The 22,258-nt window shown below is 38.8% G+C and overlaps 1 protein-coding gene across 4 annotated transcripts in view; it reads right to left on the minus strand.

Annotated features, from left to right (window-relative positions):
- The window catches only part of BMX (BMX non-receptor tyrosine kinase), a 63,314-nt gene that overhangs the window by 36,461 nt on the left and 4,595 nt on the right, over nucleotides 1–22,258 (minus strand). For all 4 annotated transcript variants that reach the window (XM_033200917.1, XM_033200914.1, XM_033200915.1 and 1 more), the window contains exons 2-6: nucleotides 19,167–19,313; nucleotides 18,228–18,332; nucleotides 16,135–16,216; nucleotides 11,466–11,585; nucleotides 9,705–9,769 (exon numbers count right to left, since the gene is read on the minus strand). In XM_033200917.1, coding sequence (XP_033056808.1) covers nucleotides 9,705–9,769; nucleotides 11,466–11,585; nucleotides 16,135–16,216; nucleotides 18,228–18,332; nucleotides 19,167–19,313 — 519 coding nt within the window. The remainder of the gene's footprint in view (nucleotides 1–9,704; nucleotides 9,770–11,465; nucleotides 11,586–16,134; nucleotides 16,217–18,227; nucleotides 18,333–19,166; nucleotides 19,314–22,258) is intronic.

Genomic DNA, 22,258 nt, shown 5'->3' on the forward strand with positions numbered 1-22,258 from the left:
CCCTTATAAAAGGGAGGTAAGGTGGTCAGAGATTAGAGAGCTGTGAGAATGGAGGCAGAGATTAGAGAGCAGAGGAGCTGCGACCTTCTGGTTCCCCAGACGGGGGAAGGAGCCAGGAACCAGTGAATGTAAGTACCCCTTAGGAACTGGAAAATGCAAGGAAACAGATTCTTCCCTAAAGCTTCCAGAGGAAACACAGCTGTGCGGATCCATTTTAGACATAAGCTCTTCCGAACTGTAAGAGAATAAATGTTTGTTGCTTTAAGCCACGAAATTTGTGTGGTAATTTGTTAGAAAAGTAATAAGAAACCAAAACAGTTGTATATTCACACAATTGAATTCTATACAATGATAACAGTAAACTACAATCACATACTAAAAAAAAGGCAAATCTCATAAATTGAAGAAAAGAAGACACACAATAAATGACTATACACTTTATAATTCCATTCATATAAAAGTCAAAATCAGGCAAACAATCTATGATGTTGTAAATCAGGTTAGCAACTACTTTTGGAGGGTAGTAATGACTGAAAGGGAACATCAGGGTGTCCCTGGGGTTCTGTGATGTTGTGTTTTTTTATCTGAGGGTAGATTATAGAGAAGTGTTCAGTTTGTGAAAATTCATCAAGCTGAACACTTAGGATTTGTGTGCTTTTCTATGTTCATGTTATACTTCAGTTAAAAATTCACAATATGTGTGTGTGTGTGTGTGTCTGCGCATATGTGACAGACAGAGATGCATTTAACATTTTTGTCAGGCTGTATTTTACTTTTTCAGAAATTTCATTTACTTGGAGTTAAGGCTTTGACATTCTGGAAATTTTAATTATGCAGGACAGTGTTATTTATGAGCTGTGAAGTGGGCTATCTCCAAAGAAAAATGCACTGGGAACTTCCTTAAATGGAAATCATTTAAGGAAATCTCTTAGAACAGAACAGCTAGAGAGCTGATTTTTATTTCCTCCATTCAGAAAATAAGCCCTCTACTGAACACTCTGGTAAAAAACAAAACAAAGAAAAACATACTTTACATGATACCCTCTGATCCATGGTTCATCTGGGAAGCTTATAATCAAAACAGGCTTATGAACCCTTAGCCACTGATTTGCCTAACTGATAATTTTCAATATATTGGCCAAAAAATTCCCTGCTGGAGACTAGATGCAATGGTTTCTGGCTCTTAAATTATCTTCTGCTCTTAGAGTTGTCAAAAACAAACTTTATTGGTAATTCATTCTTTTTAAAGTGCAGAATTCAGTGACTTCTGTAAACTTATCAACTTGTATAACCATCACCACAACCCAGTCTTTCCGTCACTCCAGTAAGATCCCTCATACCTATTTGCAGTCAGTTCCCATCCCTACTCTGGTCCCAGGCAACCACTGATCACTCTTTGTTTTTATAGATTTGCCTAATCTGGGCGTTTCTCCTAGGTGTTTTAGAGGACCATACTTTTCAAGCTTCAGGACTGAAACATATTTTCAAACCCAAACAGCAATGTTGCTAATAACAAAGTAAAAACTCCTAACCATTATAATTGTTTCCTAGGGCTTCCATGACAAATTGCTACAAGTCTGGTGGATTAGAACCACAAAAATTTATTATTTCACAGTTCTAGAGGCTAGAAGTCAAAATAAACGTTTCAGCATTGCTGTATTTACTCTGAAGCCTCTAGGAGAAAATCTTTGCTTGCCTCTTCCAGCTTCTGGTCGTTCCAAGTTGCTATGGTTTGGATATTCGACCCCTTCAAATCTTTTTTTTGTATTTGTTTATTGTATATTAAAGTATACATTATATTTATATATTGCAACATATAATATGTTAATGATATTAGATACAATTTGTATATGCATGATATTGTATGTTATACAATGTGAAAGGAAAATATCTTGTGCCCTCAAAATCACTAAGCTAAAAGGAAAATTCAAGCTAGGAACTGCTTAGGGCAAACCTGCCTCCCATTCTTTTTTATTTTATTTTATTTTATTTTTTATTATACTTAAGTTCTAGGGTACATGTGCATAACGTGCAGGTTTGTTACATATGTATACTTGTGCCATGTTGGTGTGCTGCACCCATCAACTCATCAGCACCCATCAATTCATCATTTTTATCATGTATAACTCCCCAATGCAATCCCTCCCCCCTCCCCCCTCCCCATGATAGGCCCCAGTGTGTGATGTTCCCCTTCCCGAGTCCAAGTGATCTCATTGTTCAGTTCCCACCTATGAGTGAGAACATGCGGTGTTTGGTTTTCTCTTCTTGTGATAGTTTGCTAAGAATGATGGTTTCCAGCTGCATCCATGTCCCTACAAAGGACGCAAACTCATCCTTTTTTATGGCTGCATAGTATTCCATGGTGTATATGTGCCACATTTTCTTAATCCAGTCTGTCACAGATGGGCATTTGGGTTGATTCCAAGTCTTTGCTATTGTGAATAGTGCCGCAATAAACATACGTGTGCATGTGTCTTTGTAGTAGAATAATTTATAATCCTTTGGGTATATACCCAGTAGTGGGATGGCTGGGTCATATGGTACATCTAGTTCTAGATCCTTGAGGAATTGCCATACTGTTTTCCACAATGGTTGAACTAGTTTACAATCCCACCAACAGTGTAAAAGTGTTCCTATTCTTCCACATCCTCTCCAACACCTGTTGTTTCCTGACTTTTTAATGATTGCCATTCTAACTGGTGTGAGATGGTATCTCATTGTGGTTTTGATTTGCATTTCTCTGATGGCGAGTGATGATGAGCATTTTTTCATGTGTCTGTTGGCTGTATGGATGTCTTCTTTTGAGAAATGTCTGTTCATATCCTTTGCCCACTTTTTGATGGGGTTGTTTGTTTTTTTCTTGTATATTGTTTGAGTTCTTTGTAGATTCTGGATATTAGCCTTTGTCAGATGAGTAGATTGCAAAAATGTTCTCCCATTCTGTAGGTTGCCTGTTCACTCTGATGGTAGTTTCTTTTGCTGTGCAGAAGCTCTTTAGTCTAATCAGATCCCATTTGTCAATATTGGCTTTTGCTGCCGTTGCTTTTGGTGTTTTAGACATGAAGTCCTTGCCCATGCCTATGTCCTGAATGGTACTACCTAGATTTTCTTCTAGGGTTTTTATGGTATTAGGTCTAACATTTAAGTCTCTAATCCATCTTGAATTAATCTTCGTATAAGGAGTAAGGAAAGGATCCAGTTTCAGCTTTCTACTTATGGCCAGCCAATTTTCCCAGCACCATTTATTAAATAGGGAATCCTTTCCCCATTTCTTGTTTCTCTCAGGTTTGTCAAAGATCAGATGGCTGTAGATGTGTGGTATTATTTCTGAGGACTCTGTTCTGTTCCATTGGTCTATATCTCTGTTTTGGTACCAGTACCATGCTGTTTTGGTTACTGTAGCCTTGTAGTATAGTTTGAAGTCAGGTAGCGTGACGCCTCCAGCTTTGTCCTTTTGACTTAGGATTGTCTTGGCAATGCGGGCTCTTTTTTGGTTCCATATGAACTTTAAAGCCGTTTTTTTCCAGTTCTGTGAAGAAACTCATTGGTAGCTTGATGGGGATGGCATTGAATCTATAAATAACCTTGGGCAGTATGGCCATTTTCATGATATTGATTCTTCCTATCCATGAGCATGGTATGTTCTTCCATTTGTTAGTGTCCTCTTTGATTTCACTGAGCAGTGGTTTGTAGTTCTCCTTGAAGAGGTCCTTTACATCCCTTGTAAGTTGGATTCCTAGGTATTTTATTCTCTTTGAAGCAATTGTGAATGGAAGTTCATTCATGATTTGGCTCTCTGTTTGTCTGTTACTGGTGTATAAGAATGCTTGTGATTTTTGCACATTAATTTTGTATCCTGAGACTTTGCTGAAGTTGCTTATCAGCTTAAGGAGATTTTGGGCTGAGACAATGGGGTTTTCTAAATATACAATCATGTCATCTGCAAACAGGGACAATTTGACTTCTTCTTTTCCTAACTGAATACCCTTGATTTCTTTCTCTTGCCTGATTGCCCTAGCCAGAACTTCCAAGACTATGTTGAATAGGAGTGGTGAGAGAGGGCATCCCTGTCTTGTGCCAGTTTTCAAAGGGAATTTTTCCAGTTTTTGCCCATTCAGTATGATATTGGCTGTGGGTTTGTCATAAGTAGCTCTTATTATTTTGAGGTACGTTCCATCAATACCGAATTTATTGAGCGTTTTTAGCATGAAGAGCTGTTGAATTTTGTCAAAAGCCTTTTCTGCATCTATTGAGATAATCATGTGGTTCTTGTCTTTGGTTCTGTTTATATGCTGGATTACATTTATTGGTTTGCGAATGTTGAACCAGCCTTGCGTCCCAGGGATGAAGCCCACTTGATCATGGTGGATAAGCTTTTTGATGTGCTGCTGAATCCGGTTTGCCAGTATTTTATTGAGAATTTTTGCATCGATGTTCATCAGGGATATTGGTCTGAAATTCTCTTTTTTGTTGTGTCTCTGCCAGGCTTTGGTATCAGGATGATGTTGGCCTCATAAAATGAGTTAGGGAGGATTCCCTCTTTTTCTATTGATTGGAATAGTTTCAGAAGGAATGGTAGCAGCTCCTCCTTGTACCTCTGGTAGAATTCAGCTGTGAATCCATCTGGTCCTGGACTTTTTTTGGTGGGTAGGCTATTAATTGTTGCCTCAATTTCAGAGCCCGCTATTGGTCTATTCAGGGATTCAACTTCTTCCTGGTTTAGTCTTGGGAGAGTGTAAGTGTCCAGGAAATTATCCATTTCTTCTAGATTTTCTAGTTGATTTGCGTAGAGGCGTTTATAGTATTCTCTGATGGTCGTTTGTATTTCTGTGGGGTCGGTGGTGATATCCCCTTTATCATTTTTTATTGCGTCTATTTGATTCCTCTCTCTTTTCTTCTTTATTAGTCTTGCTAGCGGTCTGTCAATTTTGTTGATCTTTTCAAAAAACCAACTCCTGGATTCATTGATTTTTTGGAGGGTTTTTTGTGTCTCTATCTCCTTCAGTTCTGCTCTGATCTTAGTTATTTCTTGCCTTCTGCTAGCTTTTGAATGTGTTTGCTCTTGCCTCTCTAGTTCTTTTAATTGTGATGTTAGAGTGTCAATTTTAGATCTTTCCTGCTTTCTCTTGTGGGCATTTAGTGCTATAAATTTCCCTCTACACACTGCTTTAAATGTGTCCCAGAGATTCTGGTATGTTGTATCTTTGTTCTCATTGGTTTCAAAGAACATCTTTATTTCTGCTTTCATTTCGTTATGTACCCAGTAGTCATTCAGGAGCAGGTTGTTCAGTTTCCATGTAGTTGAGCGGTTTTGATTGAGTTTCTTAGTCCTGAGTTCTAGTTTGATTGCACTGTGGTCTGAGAGACGGTTTGTTATAATTTCTGTTCTTTTACATTTGCTGAGGAGTGCTTACTTCCAACTATGTGGTCAATTTTGGAATAAGTGCGATGTGGTGCTGAGAAGAATGTCTATTCTGTTGATTTGGGGTGGAGAGTTCTATAGATGTCTATTAGGTCCGCTTGGTGCAGAGATGAGTTCAATTCCTGGATATCCTTGTTAACTTTCTGTCTCGTTGATCTGTCTAATGTTGACAGTGGAGTGTTGAAGTCTCCCATTATTATTGTATGGGAGTCTAAGTCTCTTTGTAAGTCTCTAAGGACTTGCTTTATGAATCTGGGTGCTCCTGTATTGGGTGCATATATATTTAGGAGAGTTAGCTCTTCCTGTTGAATTGATCCCTTTACCATTATGTAATGGCCTTCTTTGTCTCTTTTGATCTTTGATGGTTTAAAGTCTATTTTATCAGAGACTAGGATTGCAACCCCTGCTTTTTTTTGTTCTCCATTTGCTTGGTAGATCTTCCTCCATCCCTTTATTTTGAGCCTGTGTATGTCTCTGCATGTGAGATGGGTCTCCTGAATACAGCAGACTGATGGGTCTTGACTCTTTATCCAGTTTGCCAGTCTGTGTCTTTTAATTGGAGCATTTAGTCCATTAACATTTAAGGTTAATATTGTTATGTGTGAACTTGATCCTATCATTATGATATTAACTGGTTATTTTGCTCGTTAGTTGATGCAGTTGCTTCCTAGCCTCGATGGTCTTTACATTTTGGCATGTTTTTGCAATGGCTGGTACAGGTTGTTCCTTTCCATGTTTAGGGCTTCCTTCAGGGTCTCTTGTAAGGCGGGCCTGGTGGTGACAAAATCTCTAAGCATTTGCTTATCTGTAAAGGATTTTCTTTCTCCTTCACTTATGAAACTTAGTTTGGCTGGATATGAAATTCTGGGTTTAAAATTCTTTTCTTTAAGAACGTTGAATATTGGCCCCCACTCTCTTCTGGCTTGTAGAGTTTCTGCCGAGAGATCTGCTGTTAGTCTGATGGGTTTCCCTTTGTGGGTAACCCAACCTTTCTCTCTGGCTGCCCTTAAGATTTTTTCCTTCATTTCAACTTTGGTGAATCTGGCAATTATGTGTCTTGGAGTTGCTCTTCTGGAGGAGTATCTTTGTGGCGTTCTCTGTATTTCCTGAATTTGAATGTTGGCCTGCCCTACTAGGTTGGGGAAGTTCTCCTGGATGATATCCTGAAGAGTGTTTTCCAACTTGGTTCCATTTTCCCCCTCACTTTCAGGCACCCCAATCAGACGTAGATTTGGTCTTTTTACATAATCCCATACTTCTTGCAGGCTTTGTTCATTTCTTTTTCTTCTTTTTTCTTTTGGCTTCTCTTCTCGCTTCATTTCATTCATTTGATCCTCAATCGCTGATACTCTTTCTTCCAGTTGATCGAGTCGGTTACTGAAGCTTGTGCATTTGTCACGTATTTCTTGTGTCATGGCTTTCATCTCTGTCATTTCGTTTATGACCTTCTCTGCATTAATTAGTCTAGCTGTCAATTCTTCCACTCTTTTTTCAAGATTTTTAGTTTCTTTGCGCTGGGTACGTAATTCCTCCTTTAGCTCTGAGAAGTTTGATGGACTGAAGCCTTCTTCTCTCATCTCGTCAGTCATTCTCTGACCAGCTTTGATCCGTTGCTGGCGATGGGCTGCGCTCCTTTGCAGGGGGAGATGCGCTCTTATTTTTTGAATTTCCAGATTTTCTGCCCTGCTTTTTCCCCATCTTTGTGGTTTTATCTGTCTCTGGTCTTTGATGATGGTGACGTACTGATGGGGTTTTGGTATAGGTGTCCTTCCTGTTTGATAGTTTTCCTTCTGACAGTCAGGACCCTCAGCTGTAGGTCTGTTGGAGATTGCTTGAGGTCCACTCCAGACCCTGTTTGCCTGGGTATCAGCAGCAGAGGTTGCAGAAGATAGAACAGCGAGTGTACCTGTCTGATTCTTCCTTTGGAAGCTTCCTCTCAGGAGTGTACTCACCCTGTGAGGTGTGGGGTGTCAGACTGCCCCTAGTGGGGGATGTCTCCCAGTTAGGCTACTCAGGGGTCAGGGACCCACTTGAGCAGGCAGGCTGTCCCTTCTCAGATCTCAACCTCCGTGTTGGGAGATCCACTGCTCTCTGCAAAGCTGTCAGACAGAGTCGTTTGCGTCTGCAGAGGTTCTGCTGCTTTTTTGTTGTTGTTATTTATCTGTGCCCTGTCCCCAGAGGTGGAGTCTTAGTTGAAAATGCAGAAATCACCGGTCTTCTGTGTCGCTCGCGCTGGGAGTTGGAGACTGGAGCTGTTCCTATTCGGCTATCTTGCTCCGCTCCCCCCTTCAAATTTTATGTTGACGTGTGATCTCCAGTGTTGGAGGTAGAGCTTAACAGGAGGTATTTGGGTCATAGGGGCGAATCCCTCATTAATGGCCTAGTGCCATTCTCATGGTAGTGAATGAGTTCTCACTCTATGATTTTCCATGAGAGCTGGTTATTGAAAAGAGTCTGTCACCTCCCTTCCGTCTCTCTTGTTTCTTCTCTCTTACCATGTAATTTCTGTACACACTAGCTCCCCTTCCTTCCTTAGACTGGAAGCAGTCTAAGACTCTCCTCAGGTGCAGATGCCAGTGCTATGCTACTTGTACAGCCTGCAGAATGGTGAGCCAAATAAACCTCTTTTCTTTATCAGTTACCCAGCCTCAGGTATTCCTTAGTAGCAACACAAATGGACTAAGAAGCAGGTGTTCCTTGGCCTGTGGTAACATAACTCCAATCTCTTCCTAGGTCTTCACATGGCCTTCTCCTCTGTGTATCTCTCTGTGTCCTCCTATCTTACTAGTCATTGGATTTATGGCCCACTCTCATCTTTTGTGTGATTTCATCTTGATCTTCAACTAATTATGTCTGCAAAGATCCTAGTTCCAATAAGGTCACATTCTAAGGTTCTACATGGACATGAAACTTGGGGGACATTATTCAGTCTACTACAATCATGGATTATTTTTTTCTTTCATGTTGATTCACAAAATTATGTGGCTTTTACTTAGAAAGAGAGAAGTAAGTGTGCACGAATGTGTGTAGCTGAAAATAAGTACCCAAGACACCATAGATCCAATAGGTGGGTGGAGATGTCCCCTTGCTTTCAGGTGAACTTCTAGAGAACCACTGGGAAGCCATTTTGTGTGTATCCTGGCATTTGAGGAGGCTCACACCTGCCTGGGGACCCTAAAAACAGGAGGCTGTGGCTATGAATCTAAGACAGTAGAGCAAAAAGAGAGCAGTAGCCTGTACTTCAAGAAAGAGCTACATACAGCTTAATTAACCAGAGCAATCAAGGTTTTGTTTGTTTTCTTATAGGCCAACTCCACCCTTGGGAAAAAGTTGGCTGACAGCCATCTTGAAAGATTGAGGGCTGAAAATCTGAAAATCCAAGAGCTGAGGATCAAAATCTCTCCCCTGTCATAAAACTACATATGGATCTGCCCTTCAGTAGGAAATTCCCAAAAGTCTCCCATGAGATAAAGAATCAGTGCTGGATAATTCACTCAGATACCACCACCACATCATGACAGAAACAGCTATGTGTGTCTTTTTTTAATTAGACCTCGTCTTCCTTGGAACTAACTCTGAAAGGGCCATGAACCTCAGCCACTCCAAAATCCCTCCCCAAAAGCAGGCTGCCAGATGATGCAGGCCCAAGCTAGGCGAAGGATGTTTAACTTGGAATGATGTTTGCAGTCATGTGATAATAACATTGGGTGGAACAATTCAGAGGCTGTTCTCATGATTACAAGTAATGGGGAAATTTTTATCATTTCAGAGTGACTGCAAAACTATGGAATCTGGCAAAGACTTTATTTGGAAGCGGGGAAGAAAGCCCACTGAATAGTTTTGAAGGGATAATGGAGGGAAAGAATTATATTGTTTTCTGCTTTTGTCCTATAGAGTTCCATTTCAACACCAGGATGCTTCCAGGAAGCAGTCTTGGCCATGTTGATGGTAAGGAAAGAATGACAGCTAATAAGAGCTGCCTGTTATGTGTGATGCCATCTTAAGGACATCTCCCACATGTACACATTTTTTTGGTGACTATTTATGGGCTTACTGGCTAGGAAAAGACACAACAATTAAATACAAAAATATGAGATATTACAATGGTTCTATATTGAATCCACTATTCAATACCACCCATAAGTATCGTCTGGAGCTCATGGTTTTTCTCTCTTTCCTGGGAAGTCTAAATGAATTCCACATTTTCTAGTCTTGAATCTGGCAACTCTTGATTTGTTTAATATATCCTGACCATGAAAAACATTTTTAAAATATGACTTACCACTCTGTCTGGGAAGATAGGAACTCTGTATTTCTCTTCATCGACTGCAATATGCAGATTAGCATCTGAGCATTAAAACAAAGTAATATCAGAAGGAAATTTAAACAAAACAAAGAGAAACACTCAATGTTATGAATTAAAAGAATGAACCAGCTTGTGTGAGCAATACTCCAGATTAAGTGAATCCAGACACAACATCTGGAGTGATTCTGTAGCTTTCCTATATAAGGCCCAGCTCCTATGTAGGCCATGTATCCTGGAAAAAGGGTGGATTAAGGCATCTTGGACAAAAACAAATAAAGACACCCAACTTTTTCTTTTAGTTGTTATGCCCATGGACTTCCTGGTAGCTCAGCAGAAGAAGCCAAGGGAATAAATTATACTTGGACAGATAGACAGTATTACAGCTGCTCAGGAACTGCAACACCTCTACACTCTGTAGTTTTCCTCAGAGGCACAGCACCTGTGGCACGCAGAACACATGCTGAGTGTCATCCAGATAGAGCCTAGGAAGGCAATCCCAAGGCAGTGCTCTCTCTGGCCTTTTTCCTGCTCCTTCCAGAAAGTTAGGGCATGGTCAAAGCTGGAATCTGACCCGCTAGGTAATGATAAAAGACCATAGACAAAACCACTGGGGAAAATGATTAACACTATAAGGAGACATTACTCCTCAGTCCCTTACAGTGCAGGCAAGGCCCCATGTGCAGCCAGTCTGTAGAGTTCATTAAATCACTATAATCATGAGTATACAGAGCAATGTGATCTAGTTGAGATTAATAAATATTCATTGTATAGTCTAATTAAGATGGAAAACACAATGAATACTTATTAATTGATTTTTGGGGGATAAAATGACCAGTAATAGCACTAACATGATTGTTGGGTATCAATACTGTTATGAAGTGAATTTTAAAAATGTTTTATGTGCCTCTATCTTTTCCAGTTCATGAAGTTCTATTCTGTAGCTGATCTCATTCAATTCTGTAAAGCCATTGTAATCCAGGCATATTTTGTCCAGGCTGGTAAAACTGTTACCAAAATAAGTTCTCCTATTTTGTATTTTTCAACAACTTTATGTTAAATAATTATAAACTTTAAATATATATAAGTCCCTCTCATTTCCCTGGGAATACAACTCTGGATAGAATCTGATTTCACATCAAGCAACCCCTTCTCTCATGTCATTAAGAAATTAACACACATATACAGAATGGCAAACTGCTTTAAAAATATATTTTAAAACTTGACCATCATTTTAGTATATACAGTGATGAAAAGTGATACTTAAATTATATCTTTCTTTTTTTTTTTTTTTAAAAAAGAATGTTTTTTTTCAGTTTGTGATTTTTGTTATTTATGAGAAGAGCGAGCTGGTTTTCTTATCAAACTGGAAACCTAGCTGTTTGAACCATGATGACATATCCAACATATTCTACCTTTTTGGAGTTTATCTTGAACCAATAAAAATTATGGGAGGAAATAACAGCTCATTGCTTGATTAATGTTTAAAATTTTTAAAATGTTTCTCATGAAATGAAAGAATGGCAGACGTTAATATTGTTATTATCTTAATGGCCATGACTCAGTTGACCCTAGAATGAGATTTCATTTGTCACATAGCATCTGCAAGGCTGAATTTTCATGATGCCAACCCATCTGGCACATCTTGTTTTCTGGCAAGCTCTCCTGGCCTCTGGCAGGTTTAGCCTAATGGAGCACTATCCACCCAAGGTCCAGTCCAACAGAGGAATCAGACATTACATGCTTCCCAGAGGGTACATCCTGGGGCTGCTTTACAACTCTGCTGGCAACACAGGAACTTCCCGTCCACGAAGAACCCACTATGGTACTTGATCAGCAGGTGGGGGTTACCCCTTATCTCTGAGGAGCAGACAGGAAGAAAACAAGACGTTAGCAAACGTTGATCCAAGAGGAGAAACAGATTCAGTAAGTGCTGTAATCACAGAACAATAAAAACCCCATTTGGCCAGCAACCAAAGTAAGAGCAAATGGTTCCGGAAGGATATAGGTCTTTCACGCAACAGTTAATAAGCCAAAAAGAAAAAAGAAAAGTCTAACCATGAGTATGTTGAGAACAACACAATAACATATCATTTTTGAAGAAAAAATAACTAGTAAAATGCATATACAGATCAGCCTGATGTTAGGATTTTAGAGATATATCCGTAAAGAAAGAGAGTGGGTTATAGCACATGGTGTTTTCTTGTGGCAGAAGGGGAAGGGTGGGGCTAAATTTTAGCAAAAAGTTCTTTAAAAAGGCCCAGATAAACATACACGTCTATCTACTTTTTATTGTGAAAATTTTCAACTGTACAGAAAAGTTGCAAGAATAAAATTAATACAATGAGCATCCATATATCTTTTACCTAGATTCACCAATTATTAACTGATTGTCACATTTGCTTTATCACTTTCTCTCTGCACATATGTATTATTTTTTCACTTTTAAAATCATTATTATATTGTGCTTAATATTTATGAGGAAGTAGTAGATTGTATGGCCTAAATAATGTCATCCATAAATGCTTTAGTACATAACTTATATTAACAAGGACATTCCCTTATACAGCTGTAATAAAATTATCAAACTCAGGAAATTTAACACCGATACAATGTGATTATTATTAATTTTAAAAAATTTTTAATTTTTATTTTACCTTAAGTTCTGGGATACATGTGCAGAACGTGCAGGTTTGTTACATAGGGATACATATGCCATGCTGGTTTGCAGCACCCATCAACCCATCATCTAGGTTTTAAGCCCCCCATGCATTAAGTATTTGTCCTAATGCTCTCCCACCCCTTGCCCCCCATCCCCCAACAGGCCCTGGTGTGTGATGTTCCCCTCCATGTGTCCATGTGTTCTCATTGTTCAACTGTCCCTTATGAGTGAGAACATGCGGTGATTGGTTTTCTGTTCCTGTGTTAGTTTGCTGAGGATGATGATGGCTTCTAGCTTCATCCATGTCCCTGCAAAGGACATGAACTCATTCTTTTTTATGCCTGCATTTATTATTTAATAATTATTTCATCTTTAAAATTTTTCTAATTATTCCAATAATGGCCTTTATAATCACTCACTTTTTTTCTGATCAAGGATCCAATTCACAATCACACATGGCACTTTGCTTCCCTTAATTTAGAACTGCTTCTCATCCCTTCCTTGACTTTTGTGACTTTGACATGTTTATACTAAGGAATGAATGGTTTATGGGGCTACTTTCCTAGGAATATGTGCATATTTTAAAAAGCCACAGGAATAGGGCAATGTATAATTCAAATAAATGAAATTTTAATCTATAACAAATTAGCCTCTTTTGAAATACAACAGAGAAACCTACAAGATCTTAGTATATTTTAAGAAGAGTATCTAGGTGAGAAGGGCTGGTTCTATGTGTGCCTTTAACTCTTTCTCTCTTGACTTAATGTTCATCTTGAGATTTCCTTATGTTGATCCCAGGAGAGTTCTGCTTCTCCTTTACAGTCCTGACTCAAGGAAGTGTATGGAGATAATACTTACTTTACCGAGTCTTTGGAAGGCTGTTAGATAATGTATGTAAAGCAACTAGCAGTGTTTGACCCAGAGTAAATAGGTGTTCAATAAACAGTGGGCTTTAGTGATATCATTCCTTTAATTTAACTTAGTTCAGTTTAGCTGAAAAGCTGGCGTTTTCATGTGGCAGAAATCACAAAAGGCAAAAAGAGTTAAAATTATAAAATGTAAGTTTCTGATTCTGGTTCCAAATGGCCATTGCAATCTCTTGGGCACATTACTTGCCTTCCTGCTCTCTAAGCTCCTGGCCTCCGCGTGTTGGGATTCCTATTATTTCCTTACTACATGGATTTGGTTTCCTGAGTAACTAATTCTTTTTCCAACCAAATCCAAAAGTCAACATTGCAACAATCTCACCACCTAATAGTGACAATAAGAGGAACTCATATATTCATATATCTGTAGGACTTTACATTTACATATTTTCCTTTACTTATGTCCTCTAATTTAATCGATTCAAGAACCTGAGGGGTAGCTATTGTTATTACACCTCTCACACAGTTAGGTAAACTGAAGTGCAGAGAGGTAGTACAATTGCTCAAGTTCACAAGCTTAATAAATAGCAGACCTGAGACTCAGCCTCAGGCTTTTTCTACTACATCACAGTGTACAGGTGCCAACTCCTCTGCAAAACCCCCTTCTGTTTAAATTTTTGGAAGGAAGGGCACATTTTTTCCACATCTGGTTAGCTGAATTCAGAACCATGATAGTTGACACACACTCCACACTCCTGTTACCACTGAATCAGCCCAAACCTTCTAAGTGTAGGTTAACATCTGGAAAATTCTGTCTTAAATGTCTACCTCAGTTTATAATGCTTGAGCCAATAATAGACACAAAAGTCAGGAGGAGTCATTATAGCACAATGAAACTTTGTAGGGGAGAATATTTGAGCAGAACTTCTTTCTTTTCCTGCAGCAGGTTAGTTGGCCAACTTGACAGCAAATCCCACGCACCTTCTTTCTCACTATCTTCCAGCACAGAGACTGGAAAAAAAGATACTGTCTCTAGCCTCCACATCAATGGCCATCAGATATAGTTCTGGATCATGTGACATAAGCACAAGTTTGCAGGGAGGCTTCTGGGAAGGCTTGGAATCTCTCCAGCAGCGTCTAAGGATAACAGAGCAGAAAGCTAGGAGGAGCCTGCATACCTACTGACTTCACTGAGTTGCTGCCCTAGCCCTTGACTGACTGCCTACCTTTGCATTTGTTACTGTGGGAGAAGAACAAAAGTGGATTTGTTTCAGCAACTGTTTGATGTCTTTTTACCTGCAGCCCAAAGCATCACTAACTGATACAAACTACTTATTGTGCATAGAGACAAACCACTTATTGTGCATATGGCAGCTGTAGTGATCGGGACTCTCTGCAGTTTTATGAGGGGCTAGGAGATGTGTTTTTGCTTCTTTCTCTGCTCTTCCTTTACATTTCATATGTCTTCACATGAGCTGCTCAGGCACATGAGATCTAGCAGGGCATGACCAAGAGCTGCACATAGGACATAGCACCTACCGCTCAGGAAATTCCACCAAAGGAGACTAAATGGAAGCAGAATCTTAGGGCCCCTCCTTGAAGCCCTAGTGTAACCACAGTGACTCATGTTTGTGCATAAGATATTTTAATATATTTATGAGTGTCTCATTTGTGGCTCGTGACTGCTCTAGGAGAAAAGAAATGTGATCTCCTATTTTACAGGTCAAGAAACTTAAATCCAGAGATGTTAGATGATTTTATTAGGTGACACAGCAAGGCAGGACTTTGCTGCAGGTGTATCTAACTCTAGAGGGGTTGCCTTTCTCATTTCAATGAGCTGGTGGTGGGTAGAGGGAAGCTTCTGTCCCCCAATGGACCACTTGCTACCCGCAGAGTGGGTTGCTAAACCTTTTTATGCAAAGGAAAAATTAAGCCCTATGTGTGAAAAGGGTATATTTGCATCAAAGTGGAGTAACTGCGTGTAATTTGAGGTGTACTGAGAAAGAATCATAATCTAAAACTTAAATAAAATAAAATAAAATAAAATCTTCCTCCATCTAGGAGCATAATACCTGAAATTTCACAACAAATGGAACAATTCATTTGAGTTAAGTATTGTTTTCACGCCATTACCCATCTTTAAAATACCACAGAGGGAAATACTATAGTACCAAATCATTAACAATGATTCTTTCCCTTCTGCCAAAAGTTGTTACCAGGGCGGCCTAAACATTACTGAATAAAAGCTTCAATAAATCTTCAGTTTTGCCTACCATTTACAATGTATTGGTTAAAAAGTCAGGTTTAGGTAATTGAGTTCTGAGTCCCTCATTACTGTATCTATGACATTGGCCATGTTTTAAAAACTTCACTTGTCTGAAAAATGGAGAATAATATTACCTCTTTCCACAGAGTTGTTAGGAGCGTTACCTAAAAAAATGTTTTACAAGTATTTGAAAAGTAGCTGGCGACAGGTAGATGCTCAGTATAAGTATAGATGTAACTTTCTATAAACATCAAAAGTCTGGTAGCTACAGGACTTGACGTATCCCCATGATGACCTAGACTTTCCCCCCTGGTAAGGCAAGCATACTGAGTGGAGAGCAGGTGGCCTGGCTTCCCCTAAGCTGCTGGGAAGGCACAATACTGGCTCTGTGCGGGACAGAGAATCCGACCCACAGGCTTCCCGTATGTAACAATGCGAATGCAAAAATGAGATGAGTCTGACACATTCCCTGATGTTAGTAGGAAAATCAGTAGATTGTCTCTTAGCATTGAGTCTTTTGACTGCCATATCTTTCCTCCACCAAGCCTCAAAAACGACTCTCTTTTATGACATGTTTTTGACCTTTCTCTTTCAATGTTTCTTTTTTTGAATTACCTTTTTGCAATGCTTTCAACCACTGACTTCGGCTCTCTTCATTTGATGCATAGACATAGAGAAGCCCATCTTTATAGACAATCTGGAAAGGAAAATATTTGGTGTGTTATATATAATTGCACTTAGTTCACCTTGGTGCACCTGCACATTTTTTGTCATCCAAAAGAAACCTTGAGTTTGCTTATATAGTATACATCAGCTCTGGAATTAGATTTTAAAAAAAATCTGCTTAAAAAAATCCTCCAGCTATCAGTTTGTTTTATCCCAGACACTCCTACACTTGGGAAAATTACAGCGATGATGCACCCAATAGTAGTAGTGAACACTGAGTTCTCATCACGGATGCCCCGGACTATGGACATTAATATGTAAGACTTTACACGTGTCTTAGGATTGTTCTGGTCCATTTGCCTACCCAGTGCATGATTTCCTTACAGCCCACTGGAAAATGTTTAACTGCTCTATCTTTAAAAATACCTTCAAAGATGGAATGCTCTTTACTATGTCATCTCTGCCAATATCCATATATTCTGATTATTATACAGTTCATACTCACTTTGAGTAAAATATGTCTCCCTGTTACTTCCATCTGTTTCATCATGTGGCACCCCAGGAATCCCCAGAATATATACTTTTCTATTTCTTAAGACAAATGTTTGAACATTTGAAGGTTACAATATCTTCTCCAGATCCTTCTCTAGTTTATTCAACTCTGATTGGTAAATATACACAACATTTGTTAAACACTTACTAGTTGCTGGGCTCTTTCCTAGCTACTTCAATATTTTAATCTTATTTCAACTCTATGAGAAATGGAAGTTGAATATGTGTTTATGGTTGCACAAGTATAAGTGGTGGGACTAGGAACTCTGTGGGGGCTCCAAACCCTGTGATCTTTTGAGCACTCTGTGCCTCTGTGAGGTGAGTTTGCAGCACCTTCCATGAGCATGACCTCCCCTGGTTTCCCCCAACTGGGTAATTTTTTCAATGAAAAAAATGTTTATGTAGAGATGAGTTCTCGCTATGTTGCCCAGGCTGGTCTTGAACTCCCAGCCTCAAGTGATCCTCCCTCTTTGGCCTCCCAAAGTGCTGGGATTACAGTCATGAGCCACTGTGCCTGGCCTGGTAATATTTTTTCCAAATGGGAGGTATGGGTTGTTAATCAACTGGATTATTGTATTTCATTTTTGGCCACAGGTTCCTAATACTAGCACAGGGTAGTCAGGCCATCTGAAAGACAATCCACCTACCTTTAGATCAGAAATGTAATTTTTTTATGATATAAGAAAAGTAGGGCATGACTTAGATAGGCCACTTCCAAAAGGTACTGTCAGCATACACTCCATACCATACCATGTTTAAAATACTTCAGGATAAAATGAAAACTCCTTAGCATGGTCACCTCTCCAGGCTCATCTCTTTCACTGCCGCATGGGCTTCTCTATTCATAGGGACTACTTAGTGCTCTCTAAACATGTCATACTATTTCACTCATCCGTGCCTTGACACCTTGACACCTGCTGCTTCTTTTATCCCACTGTCCTTCTCATATTTGCTGGGCTAAATTTTACTTGTCCTTCCCAACTTGAGTGTCACCTCCAATAGAATATCTCTCTAGCCTCTTGGAGTGAGGAATGAAGCTTCCACATCCTGGGACTCCATGGATGCGTTCTGCTGGCCTCCACCTTAACACTCACCCTCACTGCTTTGTAATGGTCTGTGTATTCGTTTATTTTGCCACTTCCCTGTCAGTGCCTTGGGGTAGGGGCAGTGTTTCGTTCCCCATAGTATGCCTACTACTGTGTACCACATCAGAGATACTCAGCAATGTGTTAAAAGAGATGATCAGACCTGAGACAGGTCAGGTCACTGCGACTTACACTCCTGTCTTGCTTCCCTTCCCTCCAGAGAAGGCAGATTGTGGACAGAATTTTAGCAAAATGCCCAACTCCCATGTGGGAATATTCCAAGCCTTGTTATTGTCTGAATAGATTATTTTGAAATATCATTATTTTTCCTGGATATATTGAGTTTACAATAGAAAAATTAAAGGAAGAACTATCCACCCAATGTAATGTTGTTCTTCCCTTTACCTGAAATGGGTACTGTCTCTCCACAGGCGTCTGCTCCTCGAGATTTACTTTCTCCACACATCTGATTTTCTTAATTTCAATGGATCCTTTTCTGCTGCCCCTTTTCTGAATTAAAAAGCAAAATGTAAGATACTTCATGCAATACATCATGGTGCACAAGGAAAGGCATAAAGCTCAAGTTATGCTTGAGAGGGAGATTGGGTTAGGGGGTGGACAATGGAGAGTCACTTCCCATTATCCCGTAATAGTCAAAATCCAATGACAACAGAATCTATTCCTTGAGTCTGGACACAAACACATACATTCCAGTGGTTAATAATCTTGTTTGATTATCTTGAAATGTGTTTCAAATCACCTACCATGTGGTTAATATACTCAGGAAAATCAAGATTTAACTTCTGCAAAGCATCTTCATTTTGGTTCAATCTTATGACAGTATTTCAGTATTTTTACTATAGTAGAATTCTCAACTGTACAGGAATAGTCTTATTTCTAGCATTGTTTTAAGGTACTATTGCCATTTAAGCCTGGGTAATTATTTGTTGTGAGGACTGTCCTGTGCACTGCAGGATGGTTAGCTGCATTCTTGGCCTCTACTCACTAGATGCCTTTAACACTTACTGTTCCTATCCTCCAGCTGGAACAACCCAAAATATCTCCAGTCTTTTCCCAATGTCACCTGGGGAGCAAAAATGCCCTCAGTTGAGAACCACTGTTCTAAAGTAATAATTTGCCTTAGTAAAGTTAACTAATGTTTTAAAATCCTTTATCTTGAATTCATTATACTTTCATTAAGAAAAGGTCATGTGATAAGTGGATAGAAGTGGATCTTCACTGTGTAGAAACCTGATATTCTTTCATTATGATCAAGTACATTGTGGAGACTTAGGAAAAGTAATAAATAGTATAAAAACAATGGAACAACACATGATGTCTCACCATTTTGTCATATTCATAGTAGGAAAGGTTTGTTTTGGTCAAAACAAAAAGCCGTTCTTTGTAGTTATTTGGTGACATTTTCTTCTTTTGCTGTGACCTTTTGAGAAGAAGTTCTTCTAGAATAGATTTTGTATCCATATTATCATCCTAAACAAAATAAATAATTAAAATGAGTATTTGCAGCATCTAGGTAAGTTCTCTTTACCTTCACATCTTTTCCTCAACTATTTCCTATTAAGGTATGATATAAATGCTAATTTTTTAAAAATGAGACTGACTTAGGATTATAGAATAAATTACACAATAGCTACAGTTTTTCTGCTGCCTTTGCTTTGGATTTTATAAATATGCTGATTTTTAAAAACACTTTATACATTTGACTTCTCCCACTGTGGATAATAAATCATCATCTTTGCCTCATCTCCAGACCACCTTATCAAAATGCTCCTTACTCTTTAAATGTTCTATATGTGTTGGTTGAATTGAATTGGATGTAATAAAACTTTAAAAAATTTAACTCCAGACTGCTCACAGTTTATGAAGTAATGGCCAGTAATTTGACCAAATTACCCAAACCACTATGAGACACTGACATTATTGTAAATAACACCTGCAGCCCCTGATCATGACCAGATATTTAACATAAATTACACAGGTATAATTTTCAATATCTATGAGAATTTAAAATCAAAGTGAATGCCTAAGGTAAGATAAAATGAGGAAAATGTATGAGGCTGCAATAACAGATGCTATCAAAAGAGATGTAAAAGAACTGAAAAAATGAGTACATTTACAAAGTAAAAAGACCCTTCCTTTTTATTCCAAAATCATGTAAAACATTAAAATTTAAGGTATTTCTGAAAAATAAATGCATTAATTTTCTACTTCTACTAAGACAGTTACTTCATCCCTCAGTCTGATATCAGGTCTGATCATGAAAAGTAGCGATGTTGAGCAGTAGGCCAGAGAGACAAACTTTCTTATGTTCTTCTTTGCTTTGTGAATTGCATCGTTATTTGAATTCAGATGCCCAATAGTTAAGATCTTTCTTTATTGATAATCTGAAAGCTTTACTCACCTTAGACTCGCTAGAGCCGAAGTATACGTGTGGTCCTTAACTTTAACTCTCAATCTCTAAGCAGAAAGTTACTGCTTTGAGGCACCATCACTCATATTCCCTCTGGCTATGCAGGGTCATGCATTCAAAAGAAGATATTTGCATCCCACTTATCAGTCTTGATCAGGAAGCACCCACACAGGCATTGCTCTGTCTGCATGGAGGCAGGTGCCAAGTGAACCCATCCAATCACTAGAGGGCACTTCTCACTGGCCTGGGAGTATGATGGACCCACTATGGCAGAAGAATGAAATGAAAGGGAGACTAAGAAATACAGCCTGGCATTGAATAAACCATGGTTGACTCCAGCCTGCATTCCTCCTAACATAGACCACACAACTCTCAAAGTGGAATTAAGAAAACCAGCTTTTATTATTTACTACATAGAACAAAAGATTATTTATTAATTCCTAAACTGTCCTCCGAGGGCGTTATTTGATTTTTAGACAGAAGTAGTGGAAACCTTATCCATTCAATATAATAAAGTCTTGGTTACTTTTTGCTTGGGATATTGTTTTAGCTATTTAAAAAGGATAATTCTTTCACAAAAGTAGAATGGGTTTCTTCTGAGTACAATGGTGCTATTTGCAATGGTCACTGGTTTCTTTGTCCAGTGATCAAAGACAGGGCAGAGATCAGGGTATAGTAGAGCCTATGGAGGTAGGTAGCATGCCTTCCTTTTATCTCTGCTTCCATTGTGAACTCTACATATCCACCTGCCCAGATAAGCTTATTTTCTACATCCAAAGTCTGTGGCCAGAAGAGAATTTGCTCGGAGACTTATAGAAACCATGAGGGTCTACTTTTTTTGAGTGAAAGCCTCCTTTGGAGAGGCAATATCACACTGCACATAGTCGTAGGGTACTTTTGCCTTTTATATTTCTATATTTTACTAATGAGGCAGAAGGAGAAAACTGTGAAAACTCTTGTCAGTTTTTTATATCCACAGCTGAAACATCATTCCTCAAAGCAGAGTGCTAGTTAAATAGATCTGATTAGTTGAATAGAAAATTTACTTTTTAATTTTTTTAGATGCTGAATCAATTTGTGACATTAACAACACTGTTTTAAAAATGTAAAAATCCCAATGTCCAAGGAGCTATTCAGTCTTTCCCAGTACTACGTGCTGATATATATTTTTTCTGCCTATAGAACTTTCACACCTAGGCAGGACACAGTGTCTCATGCCTGTAATCCCAGCACATTGCACATTAGGAGGCTGAGGAGGGAGGATTGCTTGAGGTCAGGAGTTTGAGACCAGCCTGGGAAACATAGTGAGATCCTGTCCCTAGAAAATGTTTCTAACAAATTAGCAGACACGGTGGCATGCACCTGTAGTCCCAGCTACTAGGGAGGTTGAGGTGGGAGGATCACACCAGTGCGTTCCAGCCTGGGCGACAGAGTGAGACCCTGTCTCCTAAAAAAAAAAGAAAGAAAGAAAGAAAAAGAAAAGGAAAGAAAAATAAAACTTTTATGTGCATGACACTAAAGGTGAGAATTTTTGGAATTTTATATAAAAAATTAATAGATGAGTCATAGAGACCACTGACAAATTCACAAAGTTGCCTCTGTATAGTGAAAGGAAGAACATTGAGTAAAAAGGAAGGTATTGAGCCCTCAAGCACCATCTCCAGTAACCTCCAGGGGTTTACAAGCGTTGTTACAGCTGATGAAATATAACTTGTGAAATTTCAACATAATTATTCATTTCAAAATCCTGCCTTTTATACATTTTTTTGCTTTCACTTTAAGATTCATATACAATATATGTTTATTCTATAAAGCCAAGAGCTACAGACAGGGAAAAGAAAAACACAGCACATCTCTAGATGTTTTTCTTTTCAAATATTTATGTACATATGCTTATTTTCTCAAAGATGGGTTCACATACTGTGCACTTGAGTCTGTAATATGTTGTTCTCGTGTAACAAACACCTGAAGCTACAGACTTTTGAGGTACCCATCCAAGAGGAAC

This window comes from Trachypithecus francoisi, unplaced genomic scaffold (assembly GCF_009764315.1).
Source record: "Trachypithecus francoisi isolate TF-2019V2 unplaced genomic scaffold, Tfra_2.0 Lachesis_group6, whole genome shotgun sequence".
NCBI classification, from domain to species: Eukaryota; Metazoa; Chordata; class Mammalia; order Primates; family Cercopithecidae; genus Trachypithecus; species Trachypithecus francoisi.